Genomic DNA, 19,504 nt, shown 5'->3' on the forward strand with positions numbered 1-19,504 from the left:
GTAGAGAGTTGTAAAGCCTTGCCGATTAAACATTTCATTCGTGTGCTGATGCGCTGTTCTAACGTGTGTGTTATATGCGTGTATAATAAATGCGTCACGTGCAGTCTTAAAGTGACAGTAGCCTAATAGTAAACATGCTGCCACTTGTCCTTAAAAGGATAGTTCACCAAAAAAAAGAAAATTCTGTCATTATTTACTTACTCTAATGTTGTTCCAAACCTGTATTAATTTTTTGTGCTGAACACAAAAGATATTTTGAAGAATGTGGGTAACCAAACAGTTGCTGGTCCCCACTGACTTCCATAGGAGACTATACACTTGGGACCAGCAACTGTTTGGTTACCCACATTCTTCTAAATAACTTTTATTTTCTACAGAAGAAAGAAAAACAACTTGAGAGAGTAAATTACGACAATTTTCATTTTGGGGGGAAATATCCCTTTAATGTTAATAAAACAACAAAATACAGGGAAAATCACTCACTGACTGAAAACTTTAATAGTAGCTTTAATAAGAATCAATGTATAATTTATAATGTGAAGTCTATGTAGTGTTTTAATTTCATATGTTAATTTAATTTCTTTCTTCAATGCTACTGCTAAATACACTTAGATCACACCTGACGCGTTTTTTGCAGTGAGAGGTGCCTTTTTTCAATTGGTTTCCTATGGCAGTGAGCGTTCTGCGCGCTGTTTATGCGCCTGACGTTTTACCGCCTGCTGTGCCTCGCGTTTTTGCAGTTGAAAAAAAAAGCAACTCTGAGCGGAAAAAACGCCCAACATCATCGCATTTTTTTCCCACTGTCCAGTCGAATGAATGGAGAGGCGGGCCTTCATTTTTAGTGATGAAAGTTACAGTTGCTTGGATGCCCGGAGAGCGCGATGATGGAGGATAAACTTGTGGTGCTCTTGCAGGTTACCAGGAGCTTAACGACTTCACGAACCGTAACTACCACAATGTTAACAGAAAGTAAATAAAGTTAATAAAAGGCTGATTTGACGTTTACTTGACTGACAGGACAGCTGTTTCAGTGGTTGCCTAGCAACTAAAACTGCGCCTCGCGTTTTCAAACCTGAAAAACACGTTAGGTGTGATTACTTACTTTACACGTTAGGTGTGGCCTTACTGTATCTGAAAAAATAAAGCACCATTTATTTCATTTGTATATAAAGTTGTGTAATGTGTATCTTTTTTAAAGATTTTTAAACAAAGATTTTTATCTTCGCCACTTTGGCCTAAATGTCTGCCATTCTTTTTTATTTTATATTTTGTTACGTAAGGCTTTATTTTTAAAATGGGGACATTAGTTTCGATGTAATGCTCAGTCACTTGCAAAATAGTAAAACCAACTTGAAAAAGAACAGTGATAAAAAAATCGTGATATATTTTTGCCATATCGCCCACCCCAATGTGGCATGACTATATCACAATGGATGCAGCACACACACTCCTGTTCAGTAGGCATCGCTTGGCACTGATGACATCTACACCACTAGCTCTCCATTGCTCTCTGTCTTTCAGAGGCTTGTGGCTGTGGTTGTGTATCTCTTTTAGTTCGTTCTCTGTATATTCTGGTTCGAATAAGTAAGGTTATGCAAAAAAAATGCAATTCATCCTCTCTGTCGAAATCTGCAGACATAGTTATGAACTGTTTTATGTTGAGCATGTTTCTACCTCTGCTAGTAAACACAGCCCTGCATTTCCTGGTCATATGTCAGAACGCCAGCTTCTGCGTCATCACACACACGCATGCGTTGTGGTGCTCTCGTGACCACGGAGACTGATACAGAAGAGAAGAAATTGTTGAATAAAGTCGTTATTTTGGCGCACAAAAAGTATTCTCGTCGCTTCATAAAATTAAGGTTGAACCACTGTAGTCACATGGACTATTTTAACAATGTCTTTCCAACCTTTCTGGGCCTTAAAAGTGTTAAATAGCTGTCAGTGGAGCCCCCCGAGCCATCGGATTTCATCAAAAGTATCTTAATTTGTGTTCCGAAGATGAAAGAAGGTCTTACGGGTTTGGAACAACATGAGGGTGAGTAATTAATGACAGAATTTTCATTTTTGGGTGAACTACCCCTTTAAAGTCAGAACCAGTCGGCATATTTGGGCAGTTGGTGTTGACAGATTTAGCAGAAAATTGCTAAATGTATTATGGGCATTTTTTAATATTCAGACTATAGCTGCTTTTACAGCTTTCGGGCCGAATGGTTCTAATGGCTCGTTTCCACTGAGCGGTACAGTACGGTACGCATTTATTTGCGTTTCCACTATCAAAAGTTGTGAATGGTACCAAAATGCCGAACCGTACCGTACCACTTTTTAGGTACCCTTCCATTGGGGTACCTAGCACAGTGGTACGGTACTAAAAGGTGGAGCTAGACTCACTGCAGGACATTGATTGGTTGACAGAGAATCGTCACTTGCGCGTGCTACAAGGGGAATGACAACATAAGAAGCGCCATTTTTTAATATACAGTTTAATATAATACTACTGTTACTGTATCACGAAATGTAAGTTTAAGAGTTTTTCAGGCGAGAATGTAGTTGTTTAAAGCTCAAATCTGTGGTTTATTTATAAAGATGATTTTTTTTTTCCCCGGTTGTGAGATCCATGCGGTCAGCGGGCGCTCGGCGCTCATGTTTCCCGGCTGGATGAGCCTTTCCTCGGCTAACGTTAGTTCTTCTAACGGGCGATCTTTGGTCTCGTGAATATATAATTCGTTCCCTGTCGTTTTGGCTGAGGGCTAAGTTTAGTTTCATATTAACGTTATAGGATATTTGTATTTAACTTTAACGTTACTGTTGTAATGTTAGACTAGAGCGCTGCATTTGGATATTTGAATGAATTGTTTGCTTTATTTCTTATTGTATAGCTTCTTGTACCTTTTACTTAAACTTTTATATTGGCTATTATTGATAAAACTGAAATTTTACAAAAAGAAATATGGTTTCTTGTCATTTTTTTATTACAAGATTATCACTGATGTTTATTGCAACATTTGTACAAATGCATATATTGCCTGAAATATGTTTATTTTACTTTTTTATTTAAACGAAAAGAGGTTGTGTTAGGGTTGTGTTTTAAATTTCGTTTTGTTATAAATAGAATAACGTATAACGTGCAGTGAATAATCAATATGCGTTGTGCATGAACCACATTTGTGTCCCTATAATGTTTAATTTATTTAAATGAAAACGAAAAGAGGCAGAGTTGTGTTTTATAACATATTTCGTTTTATTTTTGCTTAAAATGTACAGAGTAACAGAGATAACCAGAGTAACAGAGATAACCGGAGTAGCAGAGCGACGCTTTTAAGAACGCGCTGTACCATTTGCATGTAGGAGTCGCATATGGCAAGTAGGCTACAAACTTTGCGTACTTGATATTGAGAAAAGCCTAATGTCGGCGCTTGTCTTCTTGTGACAAACATGTCGAGGAGCAAGAACAAGATCTGCTGTATGTCATCCATTGTAGTTTACTATGTTCTTCTTCGCGCGAAAATGACGTCGATCGAAACACCACGCCTATCAAGTAAGGGTACTGTTGGCAGTGGAAACGCTAACCAGATCATGGTTAACAGACCCGAACCGTACCGTACTGTCCCGTACCGTACTGCTCAGTGGAAACGAGGCATAAGAACGGTAAGGAACGGTTCAAGTTGTGTTTCCACTTGAGCCTAGTACGGCACGATTACAAACCGTTCTCAGCCTGAAATTCTAGGCAGGGTTGGCTAACAATGCTGGTAGAATCTGTGAAGTGACATCGCAACTCAGAATTGGTCACTTGTCTGTTGCCTGGCTACCAGTTTCTCTGTAGCTGGCTACGCGCTCTATTTGAGCGACGTAAACACAAATGAATAATAAAATTAAAAGAAATATCTGATCATCCACTATAACGCAGTTGCTATTTACATCTCATATCGTAAACTCTTGCGTTACCAAGGTAACGACTGACGCTTTTGTATTACATTCCAGAGAGCGGCCGTTATCAGCCCCACAGTGGAAAATGAAACCGTAACAGTACCGGCTGGCCCAGATCGGCACGGAGTGGAACAGTTGCGCAATGAGAACTGTTCGGCCCGAGGGTGGAAAAGCGGCTTATGATTCCATCCAGTCAGAGGAAATCAAACATGTTTGATATTTTGAGCCAGTTTTGAAAAACATATTGTTTACATTTGTCATGTGTCTCGTAGCACGTTTCCGCATTACTTTGTTGTGTTCGGAACGACTGGTAGTGTGTGATCCTCAGTTGTTTAGTGAAAAAAAAAAAAAAAAATTCCCTCCAGTTTTTCTCTGTAACCATTTACAAAAAGTTTTAAAAGTTGTGTAGTGTATTCCAGCCTTTAGGATTTCTTACACTTTTGTAGACAGCTTGCAAAACATCAGTAGAAAACCAATACCTCTGAGACTCTGGCTCCCCTTTCATTCTCTCCACACTGGACAGCAAGTCATCCACTTTAAATGCTTTCCTGAAGAAAAAAAGACCAGCTAATTCAATAAACACACTTTAAGAAAGCTAAGCAAAGCAGATATTTGGCATTATTTATGACATATTTGACAAATTTGGCATGACCCACCTTTTGGCATTTGTTCGTGAGTTTCTATGAGACATAAAGGAAAGGGTCCTGTGAAGTAATATCGGCTGTGAAAGAGCAAGAAAAAATAAATAAAACCAAGTACAACCAGAATCAACTTTACTGTTAATGTAAATTCAGTGTTAAGGCTTTTGATTAACTTATAAAGGTATACTTACAGCTATTAAGTTCCTTGTTCGAAGGAATCTGTAAATTTGAGTAGGCTCTGAAGGGAAAATGCAAAAGTATTAACAATTATTTAAATTGTTTTATTTTAAAGTTTATTCTGTAAAGTGACATATTGTGTCTGTCGTTTTTCCAACGTTCATCTACAATAAACTGGAGGGGTTTAAGTAGCTGCTATCAAAATCAGTTATTAATTGTTATTAGAGATAGTTATAAAATGTTTCCTCGTGTACAAACCCTTAAGACATCACAAAGATAAACCTAAGGGCTCATCCACGTATCTAATAACAGAGCAATTTGTCATGATCAAGTGTTTTGACAGATGCGAGTCTGTTAATGTATGTTCTCAGAGGCCTTCATGAATAGCTAATAGTTGAACTTTGTGTGCTATATGAGACGGACGTGGACTCACTCTCAAAGGCCTGCAGGAAGAGCTCATGGTCGGCCTGCAGTTGCTCCATCTTGGGCTTCTTGAGTGAGCTCACGCCAGAGGACGTGTATACAGCACCATTGGCTTTACAGTTCATCACCTGAGCCGAGTATTTCTGAGGAGCCATCAAAAACTAACAACTAACCGGAACTTTACACAAAAACAGCACCAGGCGAAATTAATATCTGCACATTAATGACAGACAGCCGCCCTAGCTCCTTTAACCAGCTCTCTACCATCACCTAAACATCAGATACCGGTGGTTACCAGTCTCTCTGACTACTACGTGTTTTAATATGACTCATATGAGTAAAACATATGAATTGTAAATATGTTATTGATGTGCGTCCTCAGTCTGGTCACTGATCCTCAACAGATGAAAATTAGCACGTTAGCTTGCGGTCCTTCACGGCGACAAAAACACAGTTAAATAACACCAGGTTATCCAGCCATATAGACAGCCGTTCACATTCCGTTTTAGATAAACGTTAAGGTTTATTAAATATTTGTTATTTACGACCGAAATTGCATTTATTTTGGATGTGAAAATCCTACCAGCTGATGGACATCGGTACTACTGTATCGCCCGAGCCCTTGAGGAAAGAGCCGAGAGAACCGGCCTACTGCAATGTGGCAGCCAATCAGAGACGTCGGCTGGTGAATTCGAGGTTTTCTATTGGGCTGACTGATCTTGACAGACGCGGGATTAAGATTGGTAGAGGAGACAAATTGCCGCCAAGAATGTTTTGGTTTTGCGAAGAGACACGACTCGGGGCTGAATCAAACATATCGAGAGCTTTAGTTAATCATACATTGTACATTATAATTTCAAATAAAAATAACAAAAATATGTACCAACATAATGATTGTGTGCAACATTTGAATCAAATGATAGAGTGAAAAACTATTGACAGCTTTTGTCCCTCGCCACTCCACGAACCTGCGCAAAGACGGAAAATAGATCTAATTATTAACGCTCTGAATTATAATGTTTCCCTAAAACGCCGCGCTTTTAAAAAATAAAACGGAGGATCCATCATTCGTGTGCAGAATTCTCGTCGGAGTTTTTTTTCTGATGAGCAACCGGATGTAGCGCATACAACTTCCTGTCCACACATGTGTCGTGATGTGATGTGAAGTTGGTCAGTTTTCGTTATTCTACTAAAACTCTTAATATCTTACACATTTTGTGTAGATTTCCCTCACAACCTTTAGAAATGGCTGACATTGTACAACAACGATTAGAGGATAAAATACCTGCGCTTGAACAGCTGGAGAGAGTCGGTTTGTTCACGAATAAAGAAGTCAAGTGAGTATCACAGTAAACACACTAACAGAAAAAATGTGGTTCTTCTCTGAAACAAACAGTTTCCTCAAACAAGACCTTTGTTTCAGGTCTATGTTGAAAAGATCTACTGCTCTTGAATACAAGCTGCACCGGGCAGTTCAGAGTAAAGATGACTTTATTACATACATACAGGTCTGTATTATCAAAAAGCTGTTTGATTTATTTTGTGAATCACACAAATAATCAGTATACATATTAGTTATCTACATCAGGGTGGGTTGGACTTTGCAAATAACCATTCTAAGCAGCAGCAGGGTCCAAATAACTTGATATATGACAATGACTTATAATTGGCTGGTTTGATTTTTGTTCTTCATCAGTATGAAATAAACGTACTAGAGCTCATCAAGAAGAGGCGGGCGGTGAGTAGGGCTTTGGTTTCCATTAATTGTAAAATTTAGTTTTTTTAGTAATAAAGACCTATGTTACACTAAACCTATGTTCTCAACTCTGGCCCTCGTGGTCCACTTTCCTGTAGATTTTAGCTCCAACCCTAATCAAACACATCTGATCAAGCTTATCAAGATCTTCAGGATTAGTAGAACATTACAGGTAGATGAGTTTGATCAAGGTTGGATTTAAACTCTGCAGGAAAGTGGACCTCGAGGGCCAAAGTTCATAACCCCTGCCCTACACTGTACTTTAACTGAACTGTACCGTTGTGTTTACAGAGAATTGGTTACCATTTTAAACGTGAAGAAATTGAGTATCCCATCATTCATCGCATAAACAATGTTTTCAGAAGGGCTACCACAAAATGGCAGGTTGGACAATTTAAAACAATAACCTCACTTTAGGTGCTGTAAAGTGATGATCAATTTTTGATTGAATAAATGCTTTTCCTGTAGGAAGACGTGCAGCTCTGGCTTTCTCAGGTTGCTTTTAATAAGAAATGGGTATGTGATTTTATTATTAAACTAATAATAAAAAAACAAATCTATGTTAATGGGGTATGATGATGTTATATTGTTTGTCATTAGGTTTAAAAAAAATCATAATCTTGCTCCTCATCTTTCAAACAGGGAACAAAGACTCAGCTCAGCAAGGTTTTGTCATCTATGTTAGCTATCCATCCAGACAAACCAGGTAAACCTTTAGTGGATTTATTTTCATTGCTATAGAAAATGATATTACTTCGACTGCTCTATGGAACCATACTCGTATGTATTTTTATGTGAGGCTGTCTGTGTGTCAAGTATACATATTCATTAGGGCTGTGCAACGATGAATCGAATACAAAATAGAAGTTTGTGTTTACATAATATATGTGTGTACTGTGTATAATTATTTCGTATATATTAAATTCACACACATGCATGTGTGTTATTAAAATGTGTTATTTATATATAAAATATTTATATAAGTATATACATGCAAATATTTCTTAAATATTTACATGCGTGTGTGTATTTATATATACAAAATAATTATGCACAGTACACACATATATTATGTAAACTCAAACTTTTATTTTGGATGCGATTAATCCCGATTAAACAGATGGCCAGGAATAACGTAATTTCATAATTATTGCAGCTCTGTGGATAATGGCTGCTAAGTGTGAGATGGAGGACAGGAACTCTTCAGAGAGCGCTCGACATCTCTTCCTCCGTGCCCTGCGCTTTCATCCAGAGAATAAGAAAGTCTATCAGGAGGTGAGGAGACACTAGCATTTCTCTTTGAATTAGCCTGGGTAAACTAATAAAACAATGCGTTATAAAAGGTCCACACTATAAGCTGTTCATGCAATAATCAGTATTAATGTGTGTGTGTGTGCAGTATTTTCGGATGGAGCTCATGCATGCTGAGAAATTGAGGAAACAGCAGCAGGAGTTGGAACAAGCTAAAATAGATGTGGTGGGTTAATAGGTGAAGATCTGAGCCTCTGGGTAAAATGCAATTTAAAAAAATTAAATAACAAAACCTTTATTTTCTCAATTTAGGGGGAATATAAATTTTCTCCAGAAATCTTGAGTGGAAAACTGGCTGAGGTGGTATACAGAGATTCTACACAAAAAATTAAAGGTCAGATGAATTTCCACTGAGCTGTTCAACTCAACTGTTGTATTAGTTGAGTGCTGTAAGTTTATCTGTCTTGTCTCGTCAGGGGCTGAATTCATCTTGTCCCTGCTACAGATCGCTGCCATCTTTGACTTCACAAAGGAGCTACATGACACCATCCTGCAAGAGTAGAGTCTATTCCCTTTTTTTCTGCTATTTTACATAGATTCATTTCTTACTTTTTTCCTCTTTCATGTCTTAGTTTTTACATGATCATCTTAATTAGAGGTTGACTAATTTATCATTTTTGCTGATTAATCTGCAACAATTAACGCTATAGGAACTGTTGTGAATCCAGAAAAATGTACTCTGAAACCAGTATTGGCAAAATCCATTTACAGTAATTTCAAGTCAGAAAAGGTGATGTTTGAATACTGTTTGATTTCAGTCTACAGAGTAAGTATAACGATGACTGCCTGATGTGGGATTTCATGGCTAAGCGTGAGCTGCATGCTGCTGGAGCCCCGGAGCTCCAGTCTGTGAAAGGAAGAGCTTCCGATACAGACCGCAGAGAAGATCGCTGCTGTGCCGTTTATGAGGAGGCTCTGAAGAGCCTTAATACAGGTATCATGATGTAACACTTACTTCAGACACATGTTCAGTGTTTGCATCTAAAAATATTAAGTTAGAATTCATTGGTGGGTGGATTCTCATGGTTCTAGCTGTACATAATTTGCCTATTGATGTGCAATTTCTTTTTGTAGAGGTCATGTGGACATGCTATGTCAAGTTCTGTCTTGAGAGATATAAGAGGAAGACAAATGTTACTGAACTCAAGGAAAAGGTAATGGTCCTGGTGTTTTATTGGGGTGTCGCAGTGTGAGATTTATATATAATGTTGATTAGAATAGCATGGATTTTCTTGATTTGGGCTGTTTGATTGAAGTTTGATGTTGGTTACACTTTATTTTAAGGTGTCCGTGTTACAGTGTAATTATACAATTAAGTACTGAGTAATAATAATTAACTACATGTAGTTAGGGGTTGGATTAGGGTCAGTTACATGTAATTATGCATAATGTATAGTTATTTCTACAGTAACTACATGTAATGTGTAACAAGGACACTGTAAAATAAAGTGTTACTATTATGTTTAATCAGATTTACAAAATGACATTTACAACGTGAACATGAAGTCATTCCCCCTTTACAGGTTCACATCGAGAACTTTTTGGGTAATTGGGTATATCAGGCTAAACCAGGGTTTTTCAAACTCGGTCCTGGAGGGCCACTGTCCTGCACAGTTTAGCTCCAACCCTGATCAAACACACCTAAGCAAGCTAATCAATGTCTTCAGGATCACTAGAAACTCACAGCTAGGTGTGTTTGATCAGGGTTTGAGCTAATCTGTGCAGGACAGTGGCCCTCCAGGGCCGAGTTTGAGAAACCCTGGGCTAAACAATAACCAATACTATAAATTCTTACCCATCATTCTTGAAATTTGTGCATTCCTGTGTCTCAGGAAAATGGCCAAAACCTTTACAGGGGTTCTTATGATTAGCTCAGTTTGAGGTGAATGAATATGAGCCACTGTTTACACCTGGTATCAAGATGCGTTTTGGTTGATCGGATCACAAGTAGACAAGGGAGACATACCCATTTACATCTGGTATTTTAATTATTTCAAGTCTCTTTTGTCCACCTTCAACCACTTCTGTCCTGATTTCTTCGAGGGGAGGGTCTATGGCTGGGTAAATGTATGGGTTTTTTTTTCAGATCTTTCAATCTAATGGAAAAAATAAGCTCACTCAATTTACATATGAACATGACCAGAGAAAACAGAAGAACATATGGAGAGCAATAGCTTTTGTTTCTGCTCTGGCAGCCGCAAGACATTGCCGAACGCTGTGGTTGGTACGTTTTCATCTTCAAACCAAACTTGGGTCTCCAGCCAAATTTTAAATCCTGTCCCTCCCATAATGTTTGCACATTAGGTCAGTAGGCTGTTCGAACACATTCGGCCAAACTACTATTCGAGCGTCTCCACTACAAAAGCAATCCGCAGCCTCTGGAAGTGGTCGAAAGTGGCCAAGCTCAAAACGTTTTAGACCCCATTTATACCTGTATTTAGCGTCGTCCAATTGTGATCCGATTGATCAAAACATCTTAACACCAGGTGTAAACAGTGCTTTTGAATAATTTATTATAGAAGTTTATTTTTAATCTTGTTTTTGATTAAATTGCATGTTAATACTTTATAATACACCAACAACCAGTAAGCAATAAAAAACATTAAGAAATGTTGTTTTTGGTCTCCTGTTACTAATACTAACCTTCTTTTTGCGTTCTTCGACAACAGTGGTCTTGGTATTTGTTGATTTATTGTTTTCTGTTTAAGTGCCTTACTCAGTTGTGTGACTTCAACTTTTCAGAGAAAGGAACGATTACTCCAAGTCTTACAGAGTGCTCATGAAGCCAAGCTTTTGCAAGAGACTTACTACAAGAACTGGGTAATGTACACTTAACATTGGCATCTCACTGAAACACCTTCACCTTACATGCCTTACGCAGCATGCAGTAGTTTGTTCAAATGGTGCTGCTGTAGTAATATAGGCCTTCCATCCCCTCAAAAAACAGCTACAGGTCCTGCTGTCATCAGGGGATACAGTATCTGCTACCCAGATTGCCATCACAGCCACTCAGCGCTTCAGCCAATCAGTAGAGATGTGGAGCTTCAGCCTCCAGACATTGGTCCATCTGGAGAGCGCAGAGGCGGGACATCTATTCCAGGAAGCCCTGAAACGCGTGAATCCCAAGGTAGCAGTTGTGCCACAGCTGCCTCTAAGTGGGACATCTTCCTGCAACAGCAGATTTGCCCTAATTAGTCCACTTTTTCTTTAATATATTTTAATTATAATTGGATAACAATACTATACATTTACTATACAATACGTTACATTTATCCATTTGGATTTTATTCAAATTGACTTAAATTGCATTTAATGCATGCATTTTATCAGTTAATGCATTCCCTGGGAATTGAACTTTTAAACTTGGTGTGACTATTACCATGCTCTGTTTGAGCTACAGTAATGCCTATATATAACTTTAGTCAAGTGATGAGAGTCATCCTCTTCTAGGATAACTAGGGTTTGCACATTAATTTGTCCTTGGCGTTCTTTCGTCAACCAGCTAGTGAGAAGTAGCCGTGTGTGCAGGATTATGAAGCCTTTAGTTACATAACCCCACAAAGAGGCTGTTATCCAACCACATGGGAACATGAGGCTATAGAGTAATATCAGCATGCACAATTACCCAGTTTCATTTCTCATTCCTTCATGTCTTGGTGTTTGTTTTGTCCAAACAAAATGGTTTTATCAGTTTCTTGCAGAATTAGAGGTTTTAAGGTTGAGAGTAGTGAGGGAAGTCATCACTATTGTGTAATGTAATATAATACGGTGGGGGTCCAAAAGACTTGTAGCAGTAGTGCAAATGCTCTTATTTGCATGAATTATATTATCAGCATTGTACATTGGAACATTGAGGAAATTGAATTTTTGTACAAATGGGTCAGTGTCACAAAATTTCTTATATTTATTAATAGTCAAATCCCTTACAAAATTCAAAAAGCATTTAAAAACGTGCCTCTTCTGTAAGCAGAAGACTTTGTTTATTGTTGCTGTTACTTGTGTTATTGCCTCCTTAAGATGAATTGCTTGGTTTCTCATTTGTAAGTCACTTTGGATAAAAGTGTCTGCTAAATAAGTAATTGTAAATTTGTATTTGATTAATGCCTTGCCTTCTTTTTTCAAAATCCTAAAATGTTGAATGTTTTTCATTTAAACCTACAAATATTTTAACTGTGTACCCAATGATATCTCTTTTATATTTAATGATTGTATAATGTGTTCTACAGGAAAGTCTGGCATTATGGCAGCTGCAGGCAGATTGGAGCATGACCTCACAGACACCAGAGGAAACCGAGACCTTTTTTCAGGTGGGACATGACATAAAAAAATAAGTTAACACTAAAACTCACCCAAGATCAGTCTATGATGGTGAATATAAAGGCATTCTGATCATTTCTCACTTCTTTTTTTTTTTTTTTGTCCTCATTACATGTTGAATTTGAGTTCTAATGCAGTTCACAATTAAATTGCTCCTGATTCTATACTTTCAGAAAGGCCTACTGTCCCCAGTACCTGCAGTGTCAGCTGCCATGAAGGAAAAATACCTTGATTGGTCATACAAAACTGGTAGTTACAAAAGGGCTAGAAAAACATTCACAAGGTACACATCAAATGTGCTCTAAGGTTATTTCTTTCTGTATATACAGTGGGACACTAAACGGCTAAGGCCGTAAGTAAAAATGCTTATATTTTACATTGTTTTAATGGAATTTTAAATTCAATAGAATTATTTTCATCTGCATTTTAAATATTTCTATTTTATGTTGACATGCCGTACATTGCTTTTACTCCTTTGTTTTAAATTAATTTTGCAGATACCATACCTCTATATAAAAAAGCAACTTAGAATTGAGGAAAAGAATAATCAAATCCTGAAACATTATTTTCAGTATGGTTTTAGGCTTTTGGAACCCACTGTATATCTACAAATGAGAAATAAGCCATTTGAAAACAACCCCTTCTTTTACTTCTTGGGTTTCAGTTTACATGAACACAGACCCTTCACTAAGGCATTCTTCCTGATGATGATTCAGATCGAGAAAGAGCAGGTAAAAGTGATGTAGCACCTGGTGACGGGTCGCTCAAATTCCTATTAACCAGTAGACTTGTATTTAAACACATACAGTGTATTGCTGATCTGTATTATTCTCACAGGTGACACCAAAAATGAGTAATCTGAGAGATTACTATGAGCGAGCACTTCGTGAGTTCGGCTCCTCTGATGAAGGTGAGTGTGATTCAGTGCTTTTTATCCTTTAAAGAGGCAACTCTCTTTCATACTTTAATATATTACACTGAGCAACAACAACTATTTGATGTTTTAGATCTGTGGATGGACTACATCAAGGAAGAGTTAGCTAGGCATGGAAACCCAGAGAACTGTGGGAAGCTCCACTGGAGGGCTGTTAAAACCCTGGAGGGTGAAAGTGTTGAGCGTTTTACCACAAAATACACACTGCTGCAGACTGGGAACATTTAAAACCAGCATGAATCTTTAACGTGTCTGTGTTGATCATATTTGGAGCACACATTGACCGATAGCCTCAGGAGTTTCCCTTTGAAAAGCCTAATTGTTGAAAACATTGAAGTTCCATTTATCTTTTTGATAGTTTTTGAAACATGCTGGCATTTGATCTTTCCATGTTGTTCCAGAAATAAACATTTTATTATGACACTGTTATTGTCTTTAAATGTTAAATAAATTTTTTGTTGTATTTTGGCAAACCCTAGCTTACACCAGCACACCAAATAAAACAAAACAGTTCTATACAAAAAACATAACTGTGGTTAAATGTTGTAGCCTGTAGGTAGCATCAATTCAGAATACTCTTGACTTTTTTGCATTATAAAGCTAGACATTCATTTTGCTATTACAGAGCAAGTGTAACAAGTACCTCTTCAGAAAAAGAAGAAAAAAAAGAGTTAAATCTATAAAACACAATGGCGGAGCATTAACTGATTTCACATCTAAAATAAAGTAGAAACTCCTTAAGCATGACAAGTAGTAGTAGTTAAAATTGTCAAGTTAACTACATCAACCTTTCTTTAGTGATTAAGGACACTTCAAGTTGTGAAATCAAGAGTTTAATCGATGCCACTGATTTTTACTAATAAATTACCATGGAGCTGAAAGAGAAATAAGCTGTATGAGATATTATAGGTTAACAGTTATAATTTGCCATTGGCAAAAGTTGAATGTGTTTAAAAGTAAGCTAGACACAAAAGCTGACTCCATTGAAGATGGCAGCAAACAGTTTGAAAAGCCTGCTAATCCACTCGTTGTTGTGTTTGTTCAGCTTTCACCAAGCTTGTGCAGAGAAACCATGGTCAGGTAGCATCTCTGAATCCTTTCCTCTGTGGTAGCCATGAACAACCTATAAAATCCATAATGGGAATCCATGGTGGAAGCCTATTTTTTTTATCAAGAAACACGCTTGTTTTGGTTTACCAGATTACTCGGAATCGCAGCAACTGATAATAAAGCAGCAAAATTTTAATGAGTTAGGAGTAACTAAAGTTTAGTAGGTTATCAATTGGGTAAAAGTCAGACATGTTAAAATCCCTTTAAGGTGAGCAGACATAGCTCGACACCAACATTCACTGCTGTAGTGTCTCTGGCTTGACTAGTCTTGAGTCAGTTCTTCCTTAGCAGAATGTAGGTGAAGAGAGCCACAAGTGCAGCCGACAGAAGGCCAATGACACACTGGTGGATGGTTATAACACTCTCCAGTGAGTGAATGCGCTCTTCCATGGCACTGGTGTGGATGTAGTCATAGATTGAGGCCCCGATGCTCCACACCGCCCAAACTGCATCCACCAACGCCCTCATTGTGGGAGACACCATTGGGTGTGTGACTGCCCCTCAGTTTGGGAATCCTCACAGCAGCCCTCACTCACCCCGCCCCCCTGAGGGATAGAGAGAGACAAGAATTGGTACAGCATGGCAAAGCCTGAAGAGCAAAGAGTATTTACACAAGACAGTATGCTTGACCACTTTTTTATTATTATTATTATTATTTTAGAAAAACACCTGGGTGCATGGTAAAATGAAATATACTCAAACTAAAGCAGCAACACGGTGTATAATGTAACTGGTCATAAAATTAGAATATCATCAAAAAGTTGATTTATTTCAAGAATTCAACTTAACAGGTGAAACTAATATATAGACTCATTACATGCAAAGTGAGATATTTCAAGCCTTTATTTGTTATAATTTTGATGATTATGGCTTACAGCTTATGAAACCCACGAAATCAAAATCCCAGAAAATTAGAATATTACATTAAATCACACAGTAATTACACAGTGATACCATGGTCATTGAACCAGGTTTTGGTTCTTTTGGCAGTGTGGGCAGGTGCAAATCCTGCTGGAAAATGAAGGAAGCATGAATTGCTCTGAAAATGTCCTGGTAGACGGCTGCGTTGACTCTGGATTTAATAAAGCACAGTGGACCAAAGTCCTCTTTTCTGATGAGAGCAAATTTTGCATCTCATTTGGAATCCAAGGTCCCAGAGTCTGGAGGAAGAATGGAGAGGCACACAATCCAAGATGCTTGAAGTCCAGTGTGAAGTTTCCACAGTCTGTGTTGGTTTGGGGAGCCATGTCATCGGCTGGTGTTGGTCCACTGTGCTGTCCACTCAACGCAGCCGTCTACCAGGACATTTTCAGAGCACTTCATGCTTCCTTCAGCAGACAAGCTTTATGGAGATGCTGACTTCATTTTCCAGCAGGATTTGCACCTGCCCGCACCAATAATAACCAACTGCAGAACCGCAGAACCATACATCACAACAGTGTGAGGACGACAGCTCCAGCCTGACAGTCTGATGCTGGAAGTGGGCGGGGTCAAAGTCTGATGCCGGAAGTGGACGGAGTTCATGATTAACACGGTAGAACAAGGAAAAGAAGAGAAGAAGCTAAAAATAAGTTATATCTTTGTTGGATACAACATACTTAACGTTACGCTTATACAAAACGGCTCAAAGTATTTTGTAAGTTAATATTCAACAATACTATTGATCTGTCATTATATGAGAACTGAACTGGATGATAACATCACAGTTTTCTCCAGAATGGCTAACGTAACGTTATATAGATTAATTATAGATTAATTTATGGTTTGCGATTTAATTTGTTGTTAAGTGTTGTATTTTATAGCATTTGTTAAATTTTCTGACCATGAGAAATGCATTAATTGTATTTTATTTCACCTACAGAACCACATAATTCAGAGAGGTTCAGCGCTAACACCTTTGGAGCAATGCACAAAATGCTGCAGAAATGTTCACTGCCCTTTTTGTGACAGCAGTATTTTTAAACAGACAAAACGGGACAAATTGAATAATCACATTAAAATCCACTTTAAAAAGGCACGACACCAGGTTGTTCATGGAGGTATGAACATCTGGAGTTATTTTTTAATATACAGTGGCAATAGATATTATTTTACATTTATCCATTTGGCAGACGCTTTTATCCAAAGCGACTTGCATTGCATTTCAAGGTACACATATTTAATAGTAGTCCCTTTGGAATTAGATGGTTTTCTGCATGATTTAGACAAAATATTAAATTATCTTCATTAACGTCTAAAGGTTACACAAACAATCCCCACTAAAACTTAAGCTAACAAAACACAAACAATTATATATTTCTGTATTTACATTTTGTTATAATAATATTTCATATCTATGAATGCATCCCATTAAACATGCAAACACATAGGATAAGTTTGAGTAGATGAAAGGTGCCTCAGAATTAACTCTATTTGTATGGAGTTTTGATTTATTTGATTTATTTTTCACTTGAGAATTATTGTTAAATGTGTGCCTGCATAACTTTTATAAGATGTATTTTCTTTGGTTTGATTTTATTTTGTATAACTTATTTATTATTTAGTTTGATTTTGTATTTTTATTTAATTACTATTATTTATTTGGAGCAATTAAATCAAATGTTCAAACGCTTTGTTTTCATATCATTATTTTTTTGTTTTAAGCTTTGTTCAATTTATTTGTTAATCATTTGACTTAACAAAACAAATGGATAAAGTATCTTTTTAACTTTTAAAAAACTATTAACATTTGTTAATAGTAGTATATTGTATTTTGTTAATAGGACAAAACATAATTCTTATATTTTATCATATTTGAGATATTACATTTTCAATTACATCGTTTAAATGCCTTGCTGCGCCCACTTCCGGCATCAGACTGTCAGGCTGGCGCTGTCGTCCTCACACTGCTATGACGTATGGTTCTGCGGTTCTGCAGTTAGACCTATCTCGCCCGCACTGCCAAAAGAACCAAAACCTGGCTCAATGACCATGGTATTACTGTGTAATTACTGTGTGATTTCATGTAATATTCTAATTTTCTGGGATTTTGATTTTGTGGGTTTCATAAGCTGTAAGCCATAATCATCAAAATTATAACAAATAAAGGCTTGAAATATCTCACTTTGCATGTAATGAGTCTATATAATATATTAGTTTCAACTGTTAAGTTGAATTCTTGAAATAAATAAACTTTTTGATGATATTCTAATTTTATGACCAGCACCTGTATATACTGTACACATTTAATGTTGTATGCAGCCTCTATTGTAATACTCCTTTATTGCAATATCTTGTTTGGCTGTGAAACAAAATCATGTTAAAGTGATAGTTCATCAAAATGAAATTTGTCATAATTTACTCACCTACAAGTCATTCCAAACCATTTTCTTTCATCTGTAGAACATAAAATTAGCAATTTTAGAAAGGTTTTCTTTTCTTTCTTTCTTTTTTTTTCATACAGTGGAAGACAATGGTCACCAACCAGTTTGGTTAACAACATTCATCAAAATATCTTCTTTTGTGTTCCACAAAAGAAAGTCATACAGGTTTGGAACAATGACAGAATTTTCGTTTAGGTGAACTTGAACTATTGCTTTAACTTCAATCACATTGAGCATGTGACCAAAAAACTGGTTGTTGTACACATATGTATCCACAAATGAACAAAACTTCTCCACAACAAACTTCTAAAGCACTTTAAATCCTATCTATGTACACTTTTATTTGGTCTCTCTGGAACGAGACCCCTTTGTAAAATACCATTGAAGGGCAACTGCCAACAACAAGATGCTGTTTCACTCTTATTTTCTGCGAATTTGCATATGCCATATGCAGTTGCTATTATTATGAATTAACAAGTGTGCAGGTGTCTTCACTCACCCCTGGTGCATACAGTAATACCTTTACTATTCAATGGAAAATAATCAAAACAATGCACTTTCATTCAAATTCAATGAGATGACGTTTCATTATTATGTGTTTGCTTGTAATAGTGAAATCATTTAATACTGTATTGTCCAGTCCAGTCTGTCCACTGACTGAATGAGCACAGATACATCTCACAGCCCCTCGTTTACATATGCAATATAAGCATGGCATGACATCCTTCACAACAATAGCAACAGTGTAACACAAGTTTGAGCCCAATTCAAAAGCTAGTACCTCTGCCGACTCAATCATCAATTTAAAAAGCTACGAGGAACTGTATCTAACTTGCACTGATGTAGCCTACGTTAACGCTACAGGCCATTATTGCTCAACTCACTAGGCCGATCATATATCTCCCTATGGGCAAAATAATCATCCCTGCTGAATAAAATGCACTATGTGTGGTTTAGTGTCAGAGAGTTTCTGAAGCATCCAGATAAAAGACTTTAGGAAATGATGAGAGGCGATGCGAGGCGATGAAAACATGATCATCAGCGGACATCCCTGCTCTGACAAACAGCGTGATGAACAATGATAAAGACTCACCGATGGATCGCCGAAGTTAGCTGAATAACAAATGCAATGTGAATGATCATTCGTACAGTTGAATATGTTGTGAAAATATCACGGGCCGTAATCGTATGACAGAAATCCTCGATACCGCGAGCCCGAAGCGGCTCCCGTGATGACGACATACGTGAAGGGCGTGTCTTCTATTGAGGATTGTTCAATGTATCAAATCAGCTGTTGAAGACAAAACCATGTCTCTTTAAATATTATGTGGGGGACAAAATACGTCAACTACAGAAAGATTGAAAAAAAAAAAAAATCTTACAAGCAGAATATTGGTATTTTAGCATTTAAAAATATTTTGTACGCATGTATGTTATTTTTACTATAGCCTACTGTAAATGTATTAAAAATAAGAGGATAAAAACAATGCCCGTTATAATTTCTTACACAACTACGTTAAAAAGTAGGACAATTCGAATGTTTAGG

The 19,504-nt window shown here is 37.2% G+C and overlaps 2 protein-coding genes and 1 long non-coding RNA gene across 4 annotated transcripts in view; 1 reads left to right on the top strand and 2 right to left on the bottom strand.

Annotated features, from left to right (window-relative positions):
- Positions 1-5,818, bottom strand: part of suz12b (SUZ12 polycomb repressive complex 2 subunit b) — a 28,416-nt gene extending 22,598 nt beyond the window's left edge. Inside the window, exons 1-4 of the mRNA XM_084128062.1 lie at positions 5,179-5,818; positions 4,760-4,806; positions 4,584-4,648; positions 4,407-4,475 (exon numbers count right to left, since the gene is read on the bottom strand). Coding sequence (XP_083984188.1) covers positions 4,407-4,475; positions 4,584-4,648; positions 4,760-4,806; positions 5,179-5,323 — 326 coding nt within the window. The 5' untranslated portion in view covers positions 5,324-5,818. The remainder of the gene's footprint in view (positions 1-4,406; positions 4,476-4,583; positions 4,649-4,759; positions 4,807-5,178) is intronic.
- A 71-nt stretch (positions 5,819-5,889) lies between these two features.
- utp6 (UTP6 small subunit processome component) lies at positions 5,890-13,909 on the top strand. Of its 2 annotated transcripts, XM_084128063.1 has the most exons (19): positions 5,890-6,505; positions 6,592-6,676; positions 6,865-6,906; positions 7,216-7,308; positions 7,393-7,440; positions 7,567-7,630; positions 8,081-8,199; positions 8,324-8,401; positions 8,488-8,569; positions 8,652-8,733; positions 8,994-9,169; positions 9,310-9,389; positions 10,978-11,055; positions 11,183-11,362; positions 12,462-12,542; positions 12,726-12,835; positions 13,217-13,283; positions 13,390-13,462; positions 13,560-13,909. In XM_084128063.1, the coding sequence occupies exons 1-19, from the start codon at positions 6,414-6,416 to the stop codon at positions 13,712-13,714; spliced, it is 1,785 nt and encodes a 594-aa protein (XP_083984189.1). In that variant the 5' UTR covers positions 5,890-6,413; the 3' UTR covers positions 13,715-13,909. The 2 variants fall into 2 exon arrangements, 1 of the variants encoding a protein (XP_083984189.1); XR_014608179.1 differs by lacking the exon at positions 13,560-13,909 and having other exon boundaries at positions 6,279-6,505; positions 12,462-12,537; positions 12,720-12,835; positions 13,390-13,461.
- Positions 13,910-14,303: 394 nt separating this feature from the next.
- On the bottom strand, positions 14,304-19,211 carry LOC311091917. The gene is made up of 3 exons (XR_014608180.1): positions 19,052-19,211; positions 17,941-17,971; positions 14,304-15,141 (listed from the first exon to the last, which is right to left on the bottom strand). It is a non-coding gene; the product is annotated as an uncharacterized lncRNA (long non-coding RNA).
- Positions 19,212-19,504: the final 293 nt, after the last annotated feature.

Source organism: Abramis brama, assembly GCF_963993115.1.
Source record: "Abramis brama genome assembly, chromosome: 11".
In the NCBI taxonomy this organism is placed as follows: domain Eukaryota; kingdom Metazoa; phylum Chordata; class Actinopteri; order Cypriniformes; family Leuciscidae; genus Abramis; species Abramis brama.